The 14,365-nt window shown below is 49.7% G+C and overlaps 5 protein-coding genes across 5 annotated transcripts; 3 read left to right on the top strand and 2 right to left on the bottom strand.

Moving 5' to 3' along the window:
* The first annotated feature begins 197 nt into the window (after positions 1-197).
* Positions 198-1,206, top strand: PSV08DRAFT_268962 (uncharacterized protein). Its single transcript, XM_014224537.2, has one exon. The coding sequence runs from the start codon at positions 513-515 to the stop codon at positions 1,014-1,016; it is 504 nt and encodes a 167-aa protein (XP_014080012.2). The 5' UTR covers positions 198-512; the 3' UTR covers positions 1,017-1,206.
* A 320-nt stretch (positions 1,207-1,526) lies between these two features.
* On the bottom strand, positions 1,527-2,551 carry PSV08DRAFT_347772 (polysaccharide lyase; the record flags this gene model as incomplete). Its single annotated transcript, XM_014224536.1, has 2 exons — positions 1,527-1,952; positions 2,024-2,551. 2 exons carry the CDS (start codon positions 2,549-2,551, stop codon positions 1,527-1,529), a joined length of 954 nt encoding a protein of 317 aa, XP_014080011.1.
* Positions 2,552-4,615: 2,064 nt separating this feature from the next.
* On the bottom strand, positions 4,616-9,675 carry PSV08DRAFT_407484 (pyruvate formate lyase activating enzyme; the record flags this gene model as incomplete). Its single annotated transcript, XM_014224533.2, has 9 exons — positions 9,312-9,675; positions 8,988-9,115; positions 8,541-8,942; positions 7,791-8,476; positions 6,799-7,669; positions 6,592-6,712; positions 6,210-6,368; positions 5,040-6,173; positions 4,616-4,659 (listed from the first exon to the last, which is right to left on the bottom strand). Exons 1-9 carry the CDS (start codon positions 9,508-9,510, stop codon positions 4,616-4,618), a joined length of 3,744 nt encoding a protein of 1,247 aa, XP_014080008.2. The 5' UTR covers positions 9,511-9,675.
* PSV08DRAFT_172679 (ubiquitin 3 binding protein But2 C-terminal domain-containing protein) lies at positions 9,638-10,260 on the top strand (the record flags this gene model as incomplete). Its single annotated transcript, XM_014224532.1, has 2 exons — positions 9,638-9,790; positions 9,844-10,260. 2 exons carry the CDS (start codon positions 9,638-9,640, stop codon positions 10,258-10,260), a joined length of 570 nt encoding a protein of 189 aa, XP_014080007.1.
* A 2,701-nt stretch (positions 10,261-12,961) lies between these two features.
* On the top strand, positions 12,962-13,908 carry PSV08DRAFT_216423 (uncharacterized protein; the record flags this gene model as incomplete). Its single annotated transcript, XM_014224531.2, has 1 exon — positions 12,962-13,908. The coding sequence occupies one exon, from the start codon at positions 12,962-12,964 to the stop codon at positions 13,814-13,816; it is 855 nt and encodes a 284-aa protein (XP_014080006.1). The 3' UTR covers positions 13,817-13,908.
* Positions 13,909-14,365: the final 457 nt, after the last annotated feature.

The raw sequence follows: 14,365 nt of genomic DNA, 5'->3' as shown, positions 1-14,365 counted from the left end.
TGCAGACTCGAACTCTAAACAATGTCACGCTCACGCTGCTCACCACGTCATCCACGTGCCTAGACACACTAGTCGCGCCCAGCCAGGCACACTTGATCATAATCCTCCGAGCATCCTGACACACAAAGAGCCTCATGCACCCGCCCACATCCGGCGCTCTACGTCGCAGTGCTGTCAGAACAACCACACATCATAGCCATTGTCGCCTCATAAATCACGTCCAAGTGGCCTGATTTTTCTTCCTTTCTTCGCTTCTCCCCTTGTCGTGTTTCTTGGTATACCTCAGGCAGCGGAACCAAAACCTCATCCAACCACTACTCTTCTTCTTTCTTTTGCCTCTATTCACTTCTACGAGGCGTGCCGGTCACATTTTTGCCATTACTATTTTCATAATACCCGACTTCCCTTCATTCACTACCGACAATCGTTTCTTCGCCGACCTCGCCACCACACATTGTCAAACAACTTGATAAAGAAGAAGAAAAAAACCCAGCAACAACAACAGCGCCATCATGTACACTTCACTTTTTGCGCCGCTTTTTCTTCTCCTGTCCATCTTGCACTTGGCAGCTGCCGATCCCTCGGCAAGAAATGTCATCATTCCTGGTCGTCTGAACAATGACCTGGACACCCGCCAAGTCTCCGTCACTCCTTCCCAACAAGAACTCTGCCTCGACTATGAGCGCACAGCAAACCTATCCACTGCCGGCGCAAATGGATCATACCGTACCGTTGTAATGCAAAAGGCAAACGTAGGCACTCTGACCAGTGCCGGCTTGATGAACGCAGCTATGGCCAAGTTGCCCGCCCTCACCGCCGACAAGGACTTGAACGCCCGCTGTGGAAACTGGACTGAGATTGCGTTGGTCGAGGCTGAGAAAAACTTTACCAAGGGCATTGTTCTGCAGTTCACTACCGAGGGCTTGCCTGTTGGCATCAAGAACGGCCCTGAAGTGATAGTCATTACAGCTGTGATTTGTGTCGTCCTCTGTGTCGTCTGGGTCTTCGCAGAGTAAACTAGGCACACACTGAGAGAGATATTCTGGAGAGTGGGGGAGTCAATATTTTTTGGATCAAGATGGTTGAGTTGTGAGGAAACATGGTGTGTAGCCATCGCGCCAATGTTACTATCGTAGGAGAGACCGAGTCAAGAATACCCGATCGTGCAATGTTTAAATTATGGTGATTTGATCAAATTATTCTTCAATTTCTTCCTGCGTCTTCTTGATGTTTTGATTGCCATTCGTGTGTATGGAATGTCTTTCATCTTCGATGTTGGTAACTTGTAAATGCATCATCACCATGCGACACTGTATCTGCTCGCAAGCACACCCGGCTTGAAGTAGTATGGGACGAACATATTTGTACCAGCGCGCTAATGTCGCACGGATGGTGAGGATTTGAAAACTATACTAGAGAAAAATATTGTATGTACAAATCAACAACGTCGCACTGCCATCAGATCCAACTCATGTCCTGAAAATTGGTGCACATCCCCCAAACTCTTCATGACACGCTCCAATAGCTTAGAAGGTGACAACACCGACACCAGCGCTCTTGGCCACGATGCTGCAGACACTGGCCGCAGGGTCAACAGTGTACTTGTAGGTGGGCGTGAAAGAGCCCTGCTTGGTAATCTGGGTAGGGCTGTTGCTGAAAACATTGTTCTTCTCCGTCGCAAAGCCCTCCTCGTCAGAGTCGAGGTTGGTAACGACCGACTTGGCGACGTTGGTGAAGGAGTTGGATTCAACGAGCACTTGAGCGCCCATGCGCGAGTTGATGCCGGAAACACCGCCGTTGAAACACGAGTTGTAGATGTGGCCTGTGCCGAAGCGGATGGACGGCAGACGCGAGTTGACTGCGGTGAAGGAGTTGTGGTGGTAAGTCACGCGCAGCTTGCCCTTGTCTACTGATCCGTTGTTGTCGGAGTGGCCGACCAGGGAACCCTTCCACTATCGGGTGTGTCAGTATTACTTATACTGATATCCGTTCGTTTGTTTTTTCATAGCAAAGAAGAACTTACGTGGTCGTGGAACTTGTTCCATGAGAAGGTCAAATAGTCGGATCCAGACTTTGCGTCCAAGAGACCATCGTACTTGTCCTTGTCTCCCGTGATACCAACGCTGGAGAAGTCGTTGTGGTCAATCCAGACCTTGGTGGTGGCCTCAATGTCGATGAGGTCCTTGCCCTCGGGTGCACGGTAGAACTTCAGGTTACGGACAATGACGTTGGAAGTCTTGTAGAAGCGGAAACCACCGTCAGTGATTCCGGCGTCCTTGCCTACACCGAGGATGGAGGTGCCGGGGACATCGAAGCGGACAATGCCGCAGCCGGTGAGCGTGCCCTTGATCTTGATGACACCTCCGACTTTGGCGGCAGCAGTCAGGCCGGCGCAGTTGGTGACAGTGGTACCGGTTCCGCTTCCTCCTCCTGTGGTGCCAGCACCAAAACCAACAAGCTCGTCAACGGCGGCAGCACGCTTCTCCATGGGGGCGCCATAGGCGGTAGAAGCAGCTGTCAAAGCCACAGTGGCAGCCTCGAAGAAACGCATGTTGATGTCTTTGCGGGTAATAGACTAAAAGTGAACAAACAAGAATAGTCAGGGTATAAAAAGATCGACTTGCGAATAAAGATTTAGATATACACAAGGATCCAGCGGTTATGTCAAATGAACCTACCGGAAATAAAAGAGTAGAGGGCAGCTACACTACAAGTATTCTTATAGAAAACCCATTTAATTTACCAAGACCTATGTCAGTCAAGATTAACAGAGCGGACGCCGTGCAAAATGTGGAGCAGCCATTTGTTCAACGGGGTTCCCCAATGAGCAGTTTCTCCGCAAGCATACGAGTTCAAGCTTGGCTTCTAGGGAAGGACCTTTTGACAGCCGCCAATATCCACCAAGCACGTCAAGCCATGGCGGCCTTGTGTGTATCCACTTGATGGAGTTCTAGAAGCCTAGTGCGATTGGAAACCTGGGGTATGTGTCCAGGGGTAATAGGGGGGCGTTCCCTTTCAAAAGCCGACGGTTCTCAATAGGTACGTGAGTGGGATGTCGTTTCTGCTAGCTTGTTTCCGAATGATTCCTAGAGTAGAAAGGTAATCTAGTAGTCACAGATGTTGCCAATTGACTATGCTATTAAGAAATCTTGGCTTGCGCCTTGACGGCAAAAGAACCACCAATGGGAAAAACTCGGAAATGAAGATCGCCCATTCCAGACCTGTGGACGAGATGGGGGCGGTCACCATTTGGAACATTTGGGCAACGACGAGCATTGAATGGAATAATGTTGGGGGTTGGGGAACAATGGAATGTGGTAGTACAACACGTGTACTGCATTTCTGTGGTGGGAAACATGGAGAAATTACAAGTTAGTGTAACACGAGGGGCGGCGCTTTGTAAACGCTTCGGTTACCGCATTCGTATCTCAGACAATTTATGTACGTATTAGCGTGGAACATTACAACCATAGTTCATTGTCTCATCGCAACCGTAGTTCGCTGTTCTGCTGCCTTCGTCGTAACCGCATTTTAGTTTTTGTACCTAATGAAGATTTATCTAATTGGCATATACCCGTTAAGAGGTGTATTTTAGTAGTAATAATAACCTATTTTTTAGGGTTTAATAGGGTCTTGTAGAGATCTACCTAAATCCTTTTATTGTATAACTACTTTAACTGTAAAGTTAATTTTTTTGATACCTAATTCTAGCAGGTTAGGGTGTGGCCTGCTATTCTTTTCTAAGATAATTGATCTGATACGCTATATACATAGCAAACAGAGAGAAAAAAAAGTCAAGCGATTAGCGTGGAACTGTTTTGTAGAAATACCAGCCAAGTTCTACTATTAGCCGAAATGCTTGCGAACGGCGCTGCTGACCATGTTCTACTTGAAATCTACTATTCAATAAGCATGTTGACAGTTATCAGCTTCTACTTACTAATTCCTCATCTGAAGAATTTGCGTTCTAGACGGTATTCATAACATTTGTGAACAAAACCATTAAGTCGGAACCAGCTTGGCAACGTCCCGCCCAGAAGCGTCCGAGGAATGCCCAATCCACTTTGGGGCATCAATCCTGAAACTCGAGTCGTGTTCAGTTTGAGGTTGAGAAAGCGAAGCGATCCTTTTTTCTCATCAATATTTCCAGAAATCTGATCTATTTAATGCCATAAAGCAGCTGTGTTCTTCAGCCTTGGTGTCAGCATACGCCTCTTCCAAACAGGATCCCCTGACAAAAGATACCCATCTCGATGTATCTCGACTCTCCTCAATACTGCACTGTTTCCTTGTGCATGAAAAAGAAATTCTCAAGTCTGATGTGCAATATGCGCTGAGCGTGGTCGCCAGGCCGATTGCCGAAAAAAAATTAGCTATTTGAGAATGGTCGGCAGTGATGCGACCAGAGGCATCAAACGTGCAAGATTGTGATGTTGCTTTCGTTAGTAGCTTACACTCAATTCAAACAGTTCCTACATATTCATTGAAGCCGTCAATCATCTACACTACTTAATCGAACCGGTCACGCTAGACCAGCGGAAGGGCCCGTTCAAGACGAGCAAAAGCGCGATCTTGTGTCACTTATGCATGGGTATTCGGGTGACTTTTGGTCGAGTCATGCACTCATTGCCAACGCTGCATGGATGGTTTGTTTTAACACTACTGTCGATTAGTACAGTAAAAGAGTCGTAATGAAACATTGACTGGTGCCTGCGTACTTGTAGCATTACTTCATTTGTTGGCTACTCTGTGTATCTAAGCAACCACAAAAATAATTAACATGCTGTAATAATCTTCTTAGATCGGCTTCCACGCTGCTCATGGTGACCGCAATTCAACCAAACCATCCTCAAAGGAGCAGTTATCGTCCGCCGGGGCTGACGTCGCCTCCGAATCTGATTCCGATCTCAATGTTGCATTATTCAGCGCCGATTTTTCCTTCCGAAAATCAGTGTGAATAGGTGCTATGGTAATATTCCTTCGGTCTTGCAAGCCCCCTGATGGTGGCAGTGATGACGGCGATGGTACATCTCCTTCACCCTCAGCGCGAGAATGACTTGTAAAACTGGTGGATGATAAATCCGGTGTTTCCCCGCCACTTTGGTATTCGTTTTGTTCCAGTTCGTCGCACAAGTTACGTGATATTTCAGGTGATGGCTGTGCAGAGGCGTTGATCGAAGAAGGCAAAGATTGATCAACGATTTTGTCGGTTAGACAATTTTTTGTTTCGCTTTCACCACTGTCGTTTGTACACAGGTTGTCCTTACCCATGGCTGAGTCGCCGCGGAAAATGTAACGCCACTCCTCCGCGTTGAGCGTCCTGCAGAGGAGTGACTTGCCATCTCGCTTGGCCAGCCTCTTCAGAACCATTTTGATCTCCTCCTGGCTAAGAATGTCTGCCCGTTGGCCTTCGCTATTAAACAAATGGTTCATGGGTTTGATGGTTTTTTGACCTATAACTGCCTGTTGCATTGCGGCGCGCTTCATGCAACCACGGTATGGTGTCCAATGCCGACCTTTTACTTTTTCATTTTCCCAATCAATCTCTTCACACTCGAGCTCACTCAGAGTCTTACGGGCTTCTTCTATTTTGTCGACCCATCTATCGCAGCGCTGTGTGACAATTTGCAGCAGAAAGGGTACATCTGCCCGTTCATTTGGACGTAACCCTCTATACTGAAAATTGCTGTGATTGTTCGCATTGCTTGGTGTGTCGAGTTTGATTGCATTCCCAAAATGCGTTTTGGCAGACTGCCAGTCTCTCAAGCCGCCGCAACCACGTCCAGTCCAGTACTCACTGCGTGCTTGCAAAGTAGTGTTGTCAAATCTTTCTGCGAGCTTTCCGGCTTTGGAGGCAAAACGGTGGATCTTGCCATAATGCGTTTGTATCTCCGTCTTGACGTCATCCGTTCTGGGTTTGCGCTCCAAGACATCCAACCTAGACTGTAGCACCTGGCAGTGAAGTAGGAACAAGTGAAACTGCACTAGAAGCACACGGCTCTTGTGTGTATAGTGTTCTTCAAGGGTCCCATCAAGAGGTACGCCATCCATGGAGTCCGGACAACCGCTTGGAGAGAGTGTCTGAAACACTGAACGGTCGTTGAATATCGGATTGTCGTCAGCTGAAATTATGCACGTGTTCATGGTATCGTTGAGGATAGTGTGGAATCTTTCTTCGAATGGGAGGATATCTTAATCCAAGGCACTACGATGATTTGCAGCGGCGGGAGACGGCAAGTTCTTTGAGACTGTTCTCATATTAGGAGGTTCAGAATATCTTCTCTTCAACGAGCGAGCGAAGTGCAGCACATCCTTCAAATCCACAAATCGTTTAGCGCCAAAGAACAATGCCTTCAGGACATAATGGGCTCGGTGCATGTGTCTTTCAAGGTGTGTTTCTTTGTTGTTAAGAGAGCTCCTATCGAAGAGTACCATGGTGCAACAATACATAATATTGATTTCATTGAGATCATCAACTGAATTGAAATCGGAGAATTCATTTCTTTTTTCTTTCGAGCAAAGCTAAGACGATGAATAGATGTTCTGCCAGTCTCCTGGCCGTGCCGCTAATGGTACTCGCACAAAACCCACAAAGCCCCACGACTGCTGTCGGTCGCTTGCTGATTAGCTTATACGGTGGTGTCCCTCGCTTCTCTCTTTGACCCAACGATACGGTACAGACATTCGTCTCGCCTTGGCGGCAGCGCGCAGCCTGAGCCGCGCACTGGTACGCCGACATTTGTTCTGGATATGTCAGCACGAGTTGAAGACTACCAAGGTCAAGGCAACGCCGCGTACGTCTGCGGCCTTTTCCTCGAGTTGTACAAGCAGACCTTCCATGGTACGGTTCTCATCAAAGCCCGATCGGCGCTTGGCACAATGCAGCATGTCTGGCTCGTCGTAGTAGGATTTGTGGGCGGCGCTCACTTGGAGCAAGGGTAGATTGTCATGGCTACTAGTGGCGGCGCTCAACACATCGGAAGCTTGATGGAGCGTACGAAGGTCATGGCGAAGTAACTTCTGCTGGTGCTGTATCTTGGGCAGGAAGCTCTCCAGTTCGGCGAGACGGCTGCAAAGCTCGATGGCTTCGCTGCAGACGGCGAGTGCGTCAAACATGTCATCGTGTGCTAAGGCTCTGAGGATATTGCTCTTCAGTAGGAGGCCCTCTGCGCGGGCCATGGGGCTAAGAGGACCACGTAGTAGTCGCTCGACTTCCGAGAGAGCGGTGCCGTAGTTTCTCTGATCGGCACACTTGTGCACCCTGTCAAACAGTGAATTGACGCATCCTTCAGCGAATGGCGGCGAGCATTCTGCACGGATGCTCTGTAGGGAATAAATCGTGGCAGTGCCAAAGGGGCTTTCGAAGCCGTCAGAAGGGCGGGATGGAGAAGTGTCGGCGAGGGCTGAGGCGGCGTGGGTTTGATGCTGCTGGGCTCGCTCATTCTCCAGCTCGGCTTGGGTGGCGAAGCAGACGTCCTGAAGCTCGCGCAGACGAGCAGTCTGGGCCTCGAAGGCAGCTTTGTACTGGCAAGCGACGGCCTGCCAGGTATCCCGGTCCACCTTGAGGTCACGGACAATGTGCTGGATGCAGGCAAGGCCGTCCATTGTGGTGAACGAGGGCGTGTGCGTGGGGAGAGTCGTGTTTGCCCCGACGGCGGGTGGTGACGTGCTGGTGGCCCCGCCATCCAGGGCAGCGGGCGTGTGCTGTGGTGTTGAGCCAGCCAGGCAGGCACCACCAACGCCCGCCCCGTCAAATGTTGAAGCCGCCATGGCGCGATGCTTCGACAAACCTCCACAGCCCGGCTTCTTGCGCTGCCTTCTTCACGGCTGCAACCGCGTCCAGATGCACAGGGCGATTAATGTCTGCATACCGGACTTGTCCGCCAGCATCCGGCGACGCCTCACCCTCAGAGTTTGCGCGACCGCGACGTGGCTTGCCCACATGGGCCCTTGGAAAGTATTGCTCCATGATGTGCACCATCAGGTCCTTGCTAACGTTCTGCGCAAGCCACTGCACAATCTCCTGGCCTTCATCTTCCATGCCTGGCATGACCAGGTGTCGCACAATGACACCCTTCTTGGCTATGCCGTCTGCACTAAAGCAGAGATCGCCAACCTGCTTGTGCATGGCCTTGATGCTCTCCATGGCCACTTCCGTGTACTTGTCTGCCTTGAGCAGCCGTCTGCTTGTCGTGTCACGCCACACCTTGAAATCAGGCATGTAGATATCCACCAGTCCATCAAGCAAACTAATACTCTCGAGCGAATCAAACGCCGATGTGTTGTAAATGATGGGTAAGCGCAGGCCGAGTTCACGCGCATGCAGTATGCTCAGTACCACTTGTGGCACCACATGTTCTGGCGTGACGAGGTTGATGTTGTGGACGCGGCCAACATCTTGCAGCTTCATGTACCATTCGGCAAGACCCTCGGGTGTCAGGTCAAATCCGTTACGTGTATGTGAGATGTCATGGTTCTTTGTGTAGCATTAGTATGTATATGCCAAACGGCAAGTCGTCTTCTGTACGAGCAGCGCATACCTGGCAAAACACACAACGAAGGTTACAACCACTAAAAAAGACGCTCCCCGAGCCATTGTGCCCTTGGATGAATGGCTCCTCGCCAAAGTGTGGCGCTATCGTTCCCACCTTGACCGTCTCTGCACCGATTAAGCACACTCCGGTCTTGTCGTAGCGGTTGACGCCGCAAAGGCGGGGGCACAAGTTGCATTCGCGCAGGTGTGCATAGGCCAACGATCGCTTCTTAGATGCGTCCACCGAAGACAGTAGATGATAACGGGGGATATAGTCATCGATGAGATATGGCGGCGCCAGGTACAGGCTGCGGCGCATCGAGGGGCGCCTTGGCCGTAGGCATGCTGAGGGCCTCAAGACAGGCCAGAATCTGGATAGCAGCGCCATGCTGGCAGGAAATATGCTTTGCTCATTGGTACAAGGCCAAATTGAGTGTATAAGAGACCAAGAAACAAGTCGCGGTTGCGACAACGAGCCATGTCTGATGTCAGCCACGCACGCCCCACTTGCCGAGGCTGCTTTGACTGCAGGGCGCCGTTCACCACCCCACCATTCCAATCCTCTCTCGTTCCGCACTAGCACTAAGCTGTGTACGACAGCTGCCAGATATACAAGCCCATCACCAAATTCGCCCCAGCAACCAAGGACGTTGCAAAGCTGCACTATTCTTGTGTCAACGTGATGCAGCTTCTCCAGGCCAACCCATGTCGAATTAGGGCATTGCGCACACAAACGCCACATTACAAAAGTACTAGTAGTACTAGTGCTTTGGCTTACGACAGTCGCCCACTTGATACACAAAATCTACCACCATTGTGACATTCATGCTAACAACTGCTTCCCGACGGGCGAACACGTGAATGCCAGCTCCCGTGTGCCCTGTAGTATCATCACCACGAGCATCACCAAAATCACCTGCACAACAGAGCAGGTCCACTTTGTCCAACATCAACTGTGGGAGTGCAACTGTGCCCATGTTACACCGGTTACCCAGCTTTGTTTCTCAGTTGCAGCATGTCTGCCGACAGACCTACATAATCTTAACTCAAACATGTCCAATCTTGCGCTGCCTCCATCGCTCATCTTGTTCATCCAAATACAAAATGCATCTACTCACTCTTCTCCCTGTCGTCCTTGGACTCCCAGTCTTTGCAGCACTCATCAACACGCAGTATCCGGTACTGCTCCTTCCTCTCAAGAAATTTCAACCCGACACTGCATTTCCTACTCAGAAAGATGCCACTGTGAGCTACAGCGTATGGCACGAGACCAAGACACGTTGCCTATGATGGCTGATGATAGAACAAAGAACAAGACTGGGAACGAACAGTGGACCGCTGTTAGCTTCTACGTACCCGACAACGATGCCAACGTCTGCCGTCTCCGCTTCTTGATCAACACTGATCCTTCCAAGAACGCTCCGTTTCGTCTCAAAGGCGAACCCCCTTTCGTAATTGACATCTCACGTGTCGAACCTAGACTTGACAACGGTCGTACCACCTGGAACAACAAGCCCGCGATTATTGAGCGCTACGACACCTATGTCTTGTCCACGACTGGTGCGAGTGAGATCCGGACTAAATGGTTTGCATGCCCAAGAAGAGACATTGCTCAGTTCTTCATTCATCCGGCCAACACAAGAGATTTGGAGGTATACTGGTTCGAGCTGAACTATGAACCTGAGTATGGCGGTCCGCATGGTGTTGTGCTTGAATTATATACCTGAGTGTCATTGCAAAGCTGTCCAAAACTAGCTATTCTGCAAGCCGTAAGGTTTCCCTCATCAAATTCGCTTGTTGGTTTCGTGACGAGTTGTCATTGTTCTAGGTGGGGTCCATGACATGGCCTTTTTAGCTTTCCTACCCCCTGAACAAATTGACTCTTTTTTCCAAAAAAAAAAACCATCGTCTTATAGCCTTTCGTGTATACAAGACAAGGTTTCCAACCCCAATGTTATTTTCAGGGGAAGAAAACCCGTTTGAGAAAGCCTTCTTGCCACAATCGGCTGAATTGCGCAAGCGGAACCCGTGTTTGGCGAGCTTTACCCACCCCCCCCCCCCCCACCCCCCCCCCCCCCCTGGAATCGCTTGCATTTCCAGCAGCCTATAAATGATGTTATATAGGGAGCACAGACTTTTGGCAGCGTATTGCTACAACACAAAGATACATTTGCAATCGCGATAGCTAGACATGTCTCGATCTAGCAAATTGCGTAATGACATGAAGCGCGCGCGAGAGAGACAGCTCAAGACCAATGGGTATGCTCTTATGCCAAACACAATCCCCGCCCGATCCTCATGTACACATGTATCAACGAGATCGAATTTTAAGGTTAGGAGCACAGGAACGTCCTTGCAATAACACTGCCTAAGCATCATGAGAAGCTGCATAATCTCATGATGAAAGCGACTTCTTACTACGACAACACCGATCGACGCATCGCTCTAAGCAGTATTCGACCACATTACAGTCATTGTGCGCGCCTCAGCTAGAATCGACAACCTGATCTGTGGCATAGCCTATCAAAAAGAGCCGCCGGGGGAAAGGAAGGCAGAGAGTGAGACGTACATATACCCTACAATCACAAAGCACACACGGCATTGTTTTTTCAAAGGCTCCAAAGCTCTGTTCTGATTTAACACAAGATGAGTCGGTCGAGCAGTACATGTAGTTGGACATGGTGTTTGGTCCCCTCAAAAACGGTGTGGAAACGCCACAAAAGGATTGAGTGGCAGAATACAGTGAACAAGCTGAAACATGAGACAGCGAGTTGGAAGCGGCTTGTCCCAAAACTCGGTGAGGACTGACTATTGGGATTTACATTCGTGCAGATTGTACACAGGTATGGCGTTGTCTGTCATGTGCTAAGCTGATAACAATCGATAAGTATGAAACCGCCAGCCATCACGGACATGCCCCGCCATGCCGCCGGTGTCAAGCGCCCCTGCATTTATCGGCATGTTTCGTGCTTACTGTGGAAATACATGCCTACGCAGGTGTGTATTACGTAGGTACATAGTTACATGGAATGTCATCGATGCTGGGAGATATGTAATATCCAGTCGAGGCTTGGCCATCATTAAATGTTTCTCCACTTCCTGCCGTTGGACTTTTCGCACCGGCCTGCAGCGCAAATCCAAGCATGTTCGGTGGGTACGGTATTTTGTGCTTGTGTCTGCCTTGGCAACTTCCGTTGATCAATCGTGGTACAAGCTCACAATGCTTGTATGGCAAGCTTGTCAATCTCAGAAGACTCTGCATGTTGTTGATGCAAATCAACGCAATCTTGCTCTTGACAAAAGTATCAGTAAAGCGTTGGCAATAGACGCAATCTACCCACTTGATGCCATCGCAATCTGCTTTGCACAACTCGAACCTGTATCATTACCTGCTCATCCATTGAAGTGCGTCATCAATGCACGAATCTGGCCGTACTCTCCAGGTTGTTCCACAGATTCTTGATGGAAGACAAGATTGGCTCCAGTGTATGTAGTAGGGTTGGGCGCCCTCGTTAATCTCCGAGCTATCTGCAGGTCCAGTCTCAAAAACCCACTCAACTACCCGACTCGTCTTCAAAACGACAAGGACTCGCAAAAGAAAACCGCTCTGTGCCAATATCTTTCAAGTGGTTCCCACAGAGCAAAAGCAAGCAGGCCGAATTCGAGGCAATGCTGGCCATGGCCCCAATCCACTGCAGGAAAAGACATAATGGCCAGCGCCACAGACAATATGCCGCCGGCACTTTGCATAGCCAAGCGTCGGACGACCTGAAACTTGGCGCATGTTCCCGACCGTTTCAATCCGGGCGCGCGGGCGCTTCGACTACATAAGACGACCCGTCTTTATTTCCCTTTACGGCTAGCCTACCAGGAACCCTAGCCACCAAACTGTCAGTGTGCATGGTGCCCGCTGTCGCAGGAACGCCTTTGTTCACCCTGTCATATTTTAAGGAAACCTCCGGCCTTGGCTACTTGACGCATGCCTCCAACTGGTGGAAAAAGCCACCAAGCATAACAGCAGGACCCACGCCGAGTCTGTCCTCGGGATGCGACAGGGCGCGAAGCTATTGTTTTGAATCACAAGCGAGGGTCAGCGCTGTGAAGAATTCAGTTCGATGGGAACTTGTTTCATGCGTTTGATGAGCCATCAGATCCACACATGGAGCCCTCGACGTGAGTAATGTCATGCCGCTCCATTGTATATAGCCATCAGTAGTCGTCTTCTTCCAAGCCTCTTCCACCCATCAAACTCGCCGTTTCTTCACTTTCAACCCACAGTTCCTTCGTTTGCCATAGGTCTGAGACCTGCCATTCATTTTTTTTTGTTTCAAAACAACCTTCTTATTCACTCTCTTCTCAAAGAAGCTACGCTTCAGATTCTCTGTACATCACATATCGCTCTTGTCGAACAACAACCAATCCATTACAATGAAGTCCTACGTTATCGCCACTGCCATTGCAGGCTTCGCCTCTTCCGTTGCTGCTCACGGTAACATCGTTAACCCTACTCCTCGAAAAGCCGGCAATGGTCTGAAGCAAGCTTGCGGTGACCAGGTCTTCAACACTCAGAATTCCGACATGTACGGCAACGTCCAAGGCTCTATCCAGAACTTTCAGGGCAGCCGCCCTGATTGCCGTATCTGGCAATGCAAGGGTATTCCGTTCTCCGATCACACCCAAGTCTACTCCTACACCCCCGGCGAGGTGGTAAAGATGAACGTCACCATTCGTGCGCCTCACGACGGTCATGCCAATGTTTCCGTCATCGACCTCGCTACCGACAAGGTCATCGGCAAGCCCCTCATCAGCTGGGACAAGTACGCCTTGACCTCTGTTCCCCTCAGCCAGCACCCCGAGTGGACCGACTTCAGCATCACCATGCCCGACGTCAGTGATCACTGCAACAAAGCTGGTGTCTGTGCGATCCAGTGGTTCTGGGATGCACCCACCATCAACCAGACATACGAGTCTTGTGTAGACTTCACTATGGGTGCTGGCTCCGGCTCAGATTCCGGTTCTGGCAACTCCACTGCTCCTGCTCCTTCTCCAGTCGACAACTCCGGCTCTGCCCCTGCTACATCGCCTTCTGCTTCGCCTGTCCCAGTCGAAGGCTCCAGCTCCGACTCTGGCTCCAACTCTGGTTCCGGTTCCGCGCTCCCAAAGACCTTCACTCTCGACACCTTCATCACCTGGCTCCGCACCAATGCCGGTTCTGGTGTTGCTAACAAGGTGCGCAGTGTCATGGCCGCCGGAGGCGTTCATCCCCGAGCTTTCCGTGGTTAAGCTTCGTACGAAGCAAAAGACCACCAGTGCAATTGATCGTGCCTGGTGAGTTGGTTGGAAATAAGAAATTACCGTTCGATTCTGTTGTAGATATAAACTTTTCAATGAAACCATTTTACCCACCATTTGTTGGAGCTGTGAATCTTTCCATCATTTTCATTCGAACATTTCGTCCGTGATGCAACCCCTGTGCAAATGATTATGCATGTCCGCTAATTGGATTCAGGTCATCTCGAGTAACATGTGTAAATTTTGAGAGATTTGGTTGAGTAGAATCATGACAGTCGTTTCGCCAACAGAAACACATGTGAAGTCAACTTCTTCCAGCCTTTTAAGCTAGATACAGACTGGGAGGTTTACTATATCGAGACCACTCTTCCTTTATTGGTGTGTATAGTACTAGAAATAGATTGTTGGATAGGGATGAAGCTGCAGAGACCATGGTAGATCTTCACAATGTTCTTTCCCACCTACAAGCTCACCACCTCTGCCGATCCATGCCATGCGAACCAATCGCTGTTCTTCTTCGAATATGCACACTTGCTATAC

The sequence above is a fragment of the Bipolaris maydis genome (assembly GCF_028858645.1).
Source record: "Bipolaris maydis strain C4 unplaced genomic scaffold PSV08scaffold_2, whole genome shotgun sequence".
NCBI lineage: Eukaryota > Fungi > Ascomycota > Dothideomycetes > Pleosporales > Pleosporaceae > Bipolaris > Bipolaris maydis.
Note: the sequence above shows the minus strand (reverse complement) of the source record. Positions and strands in the feature narration are given on the sequence as shown.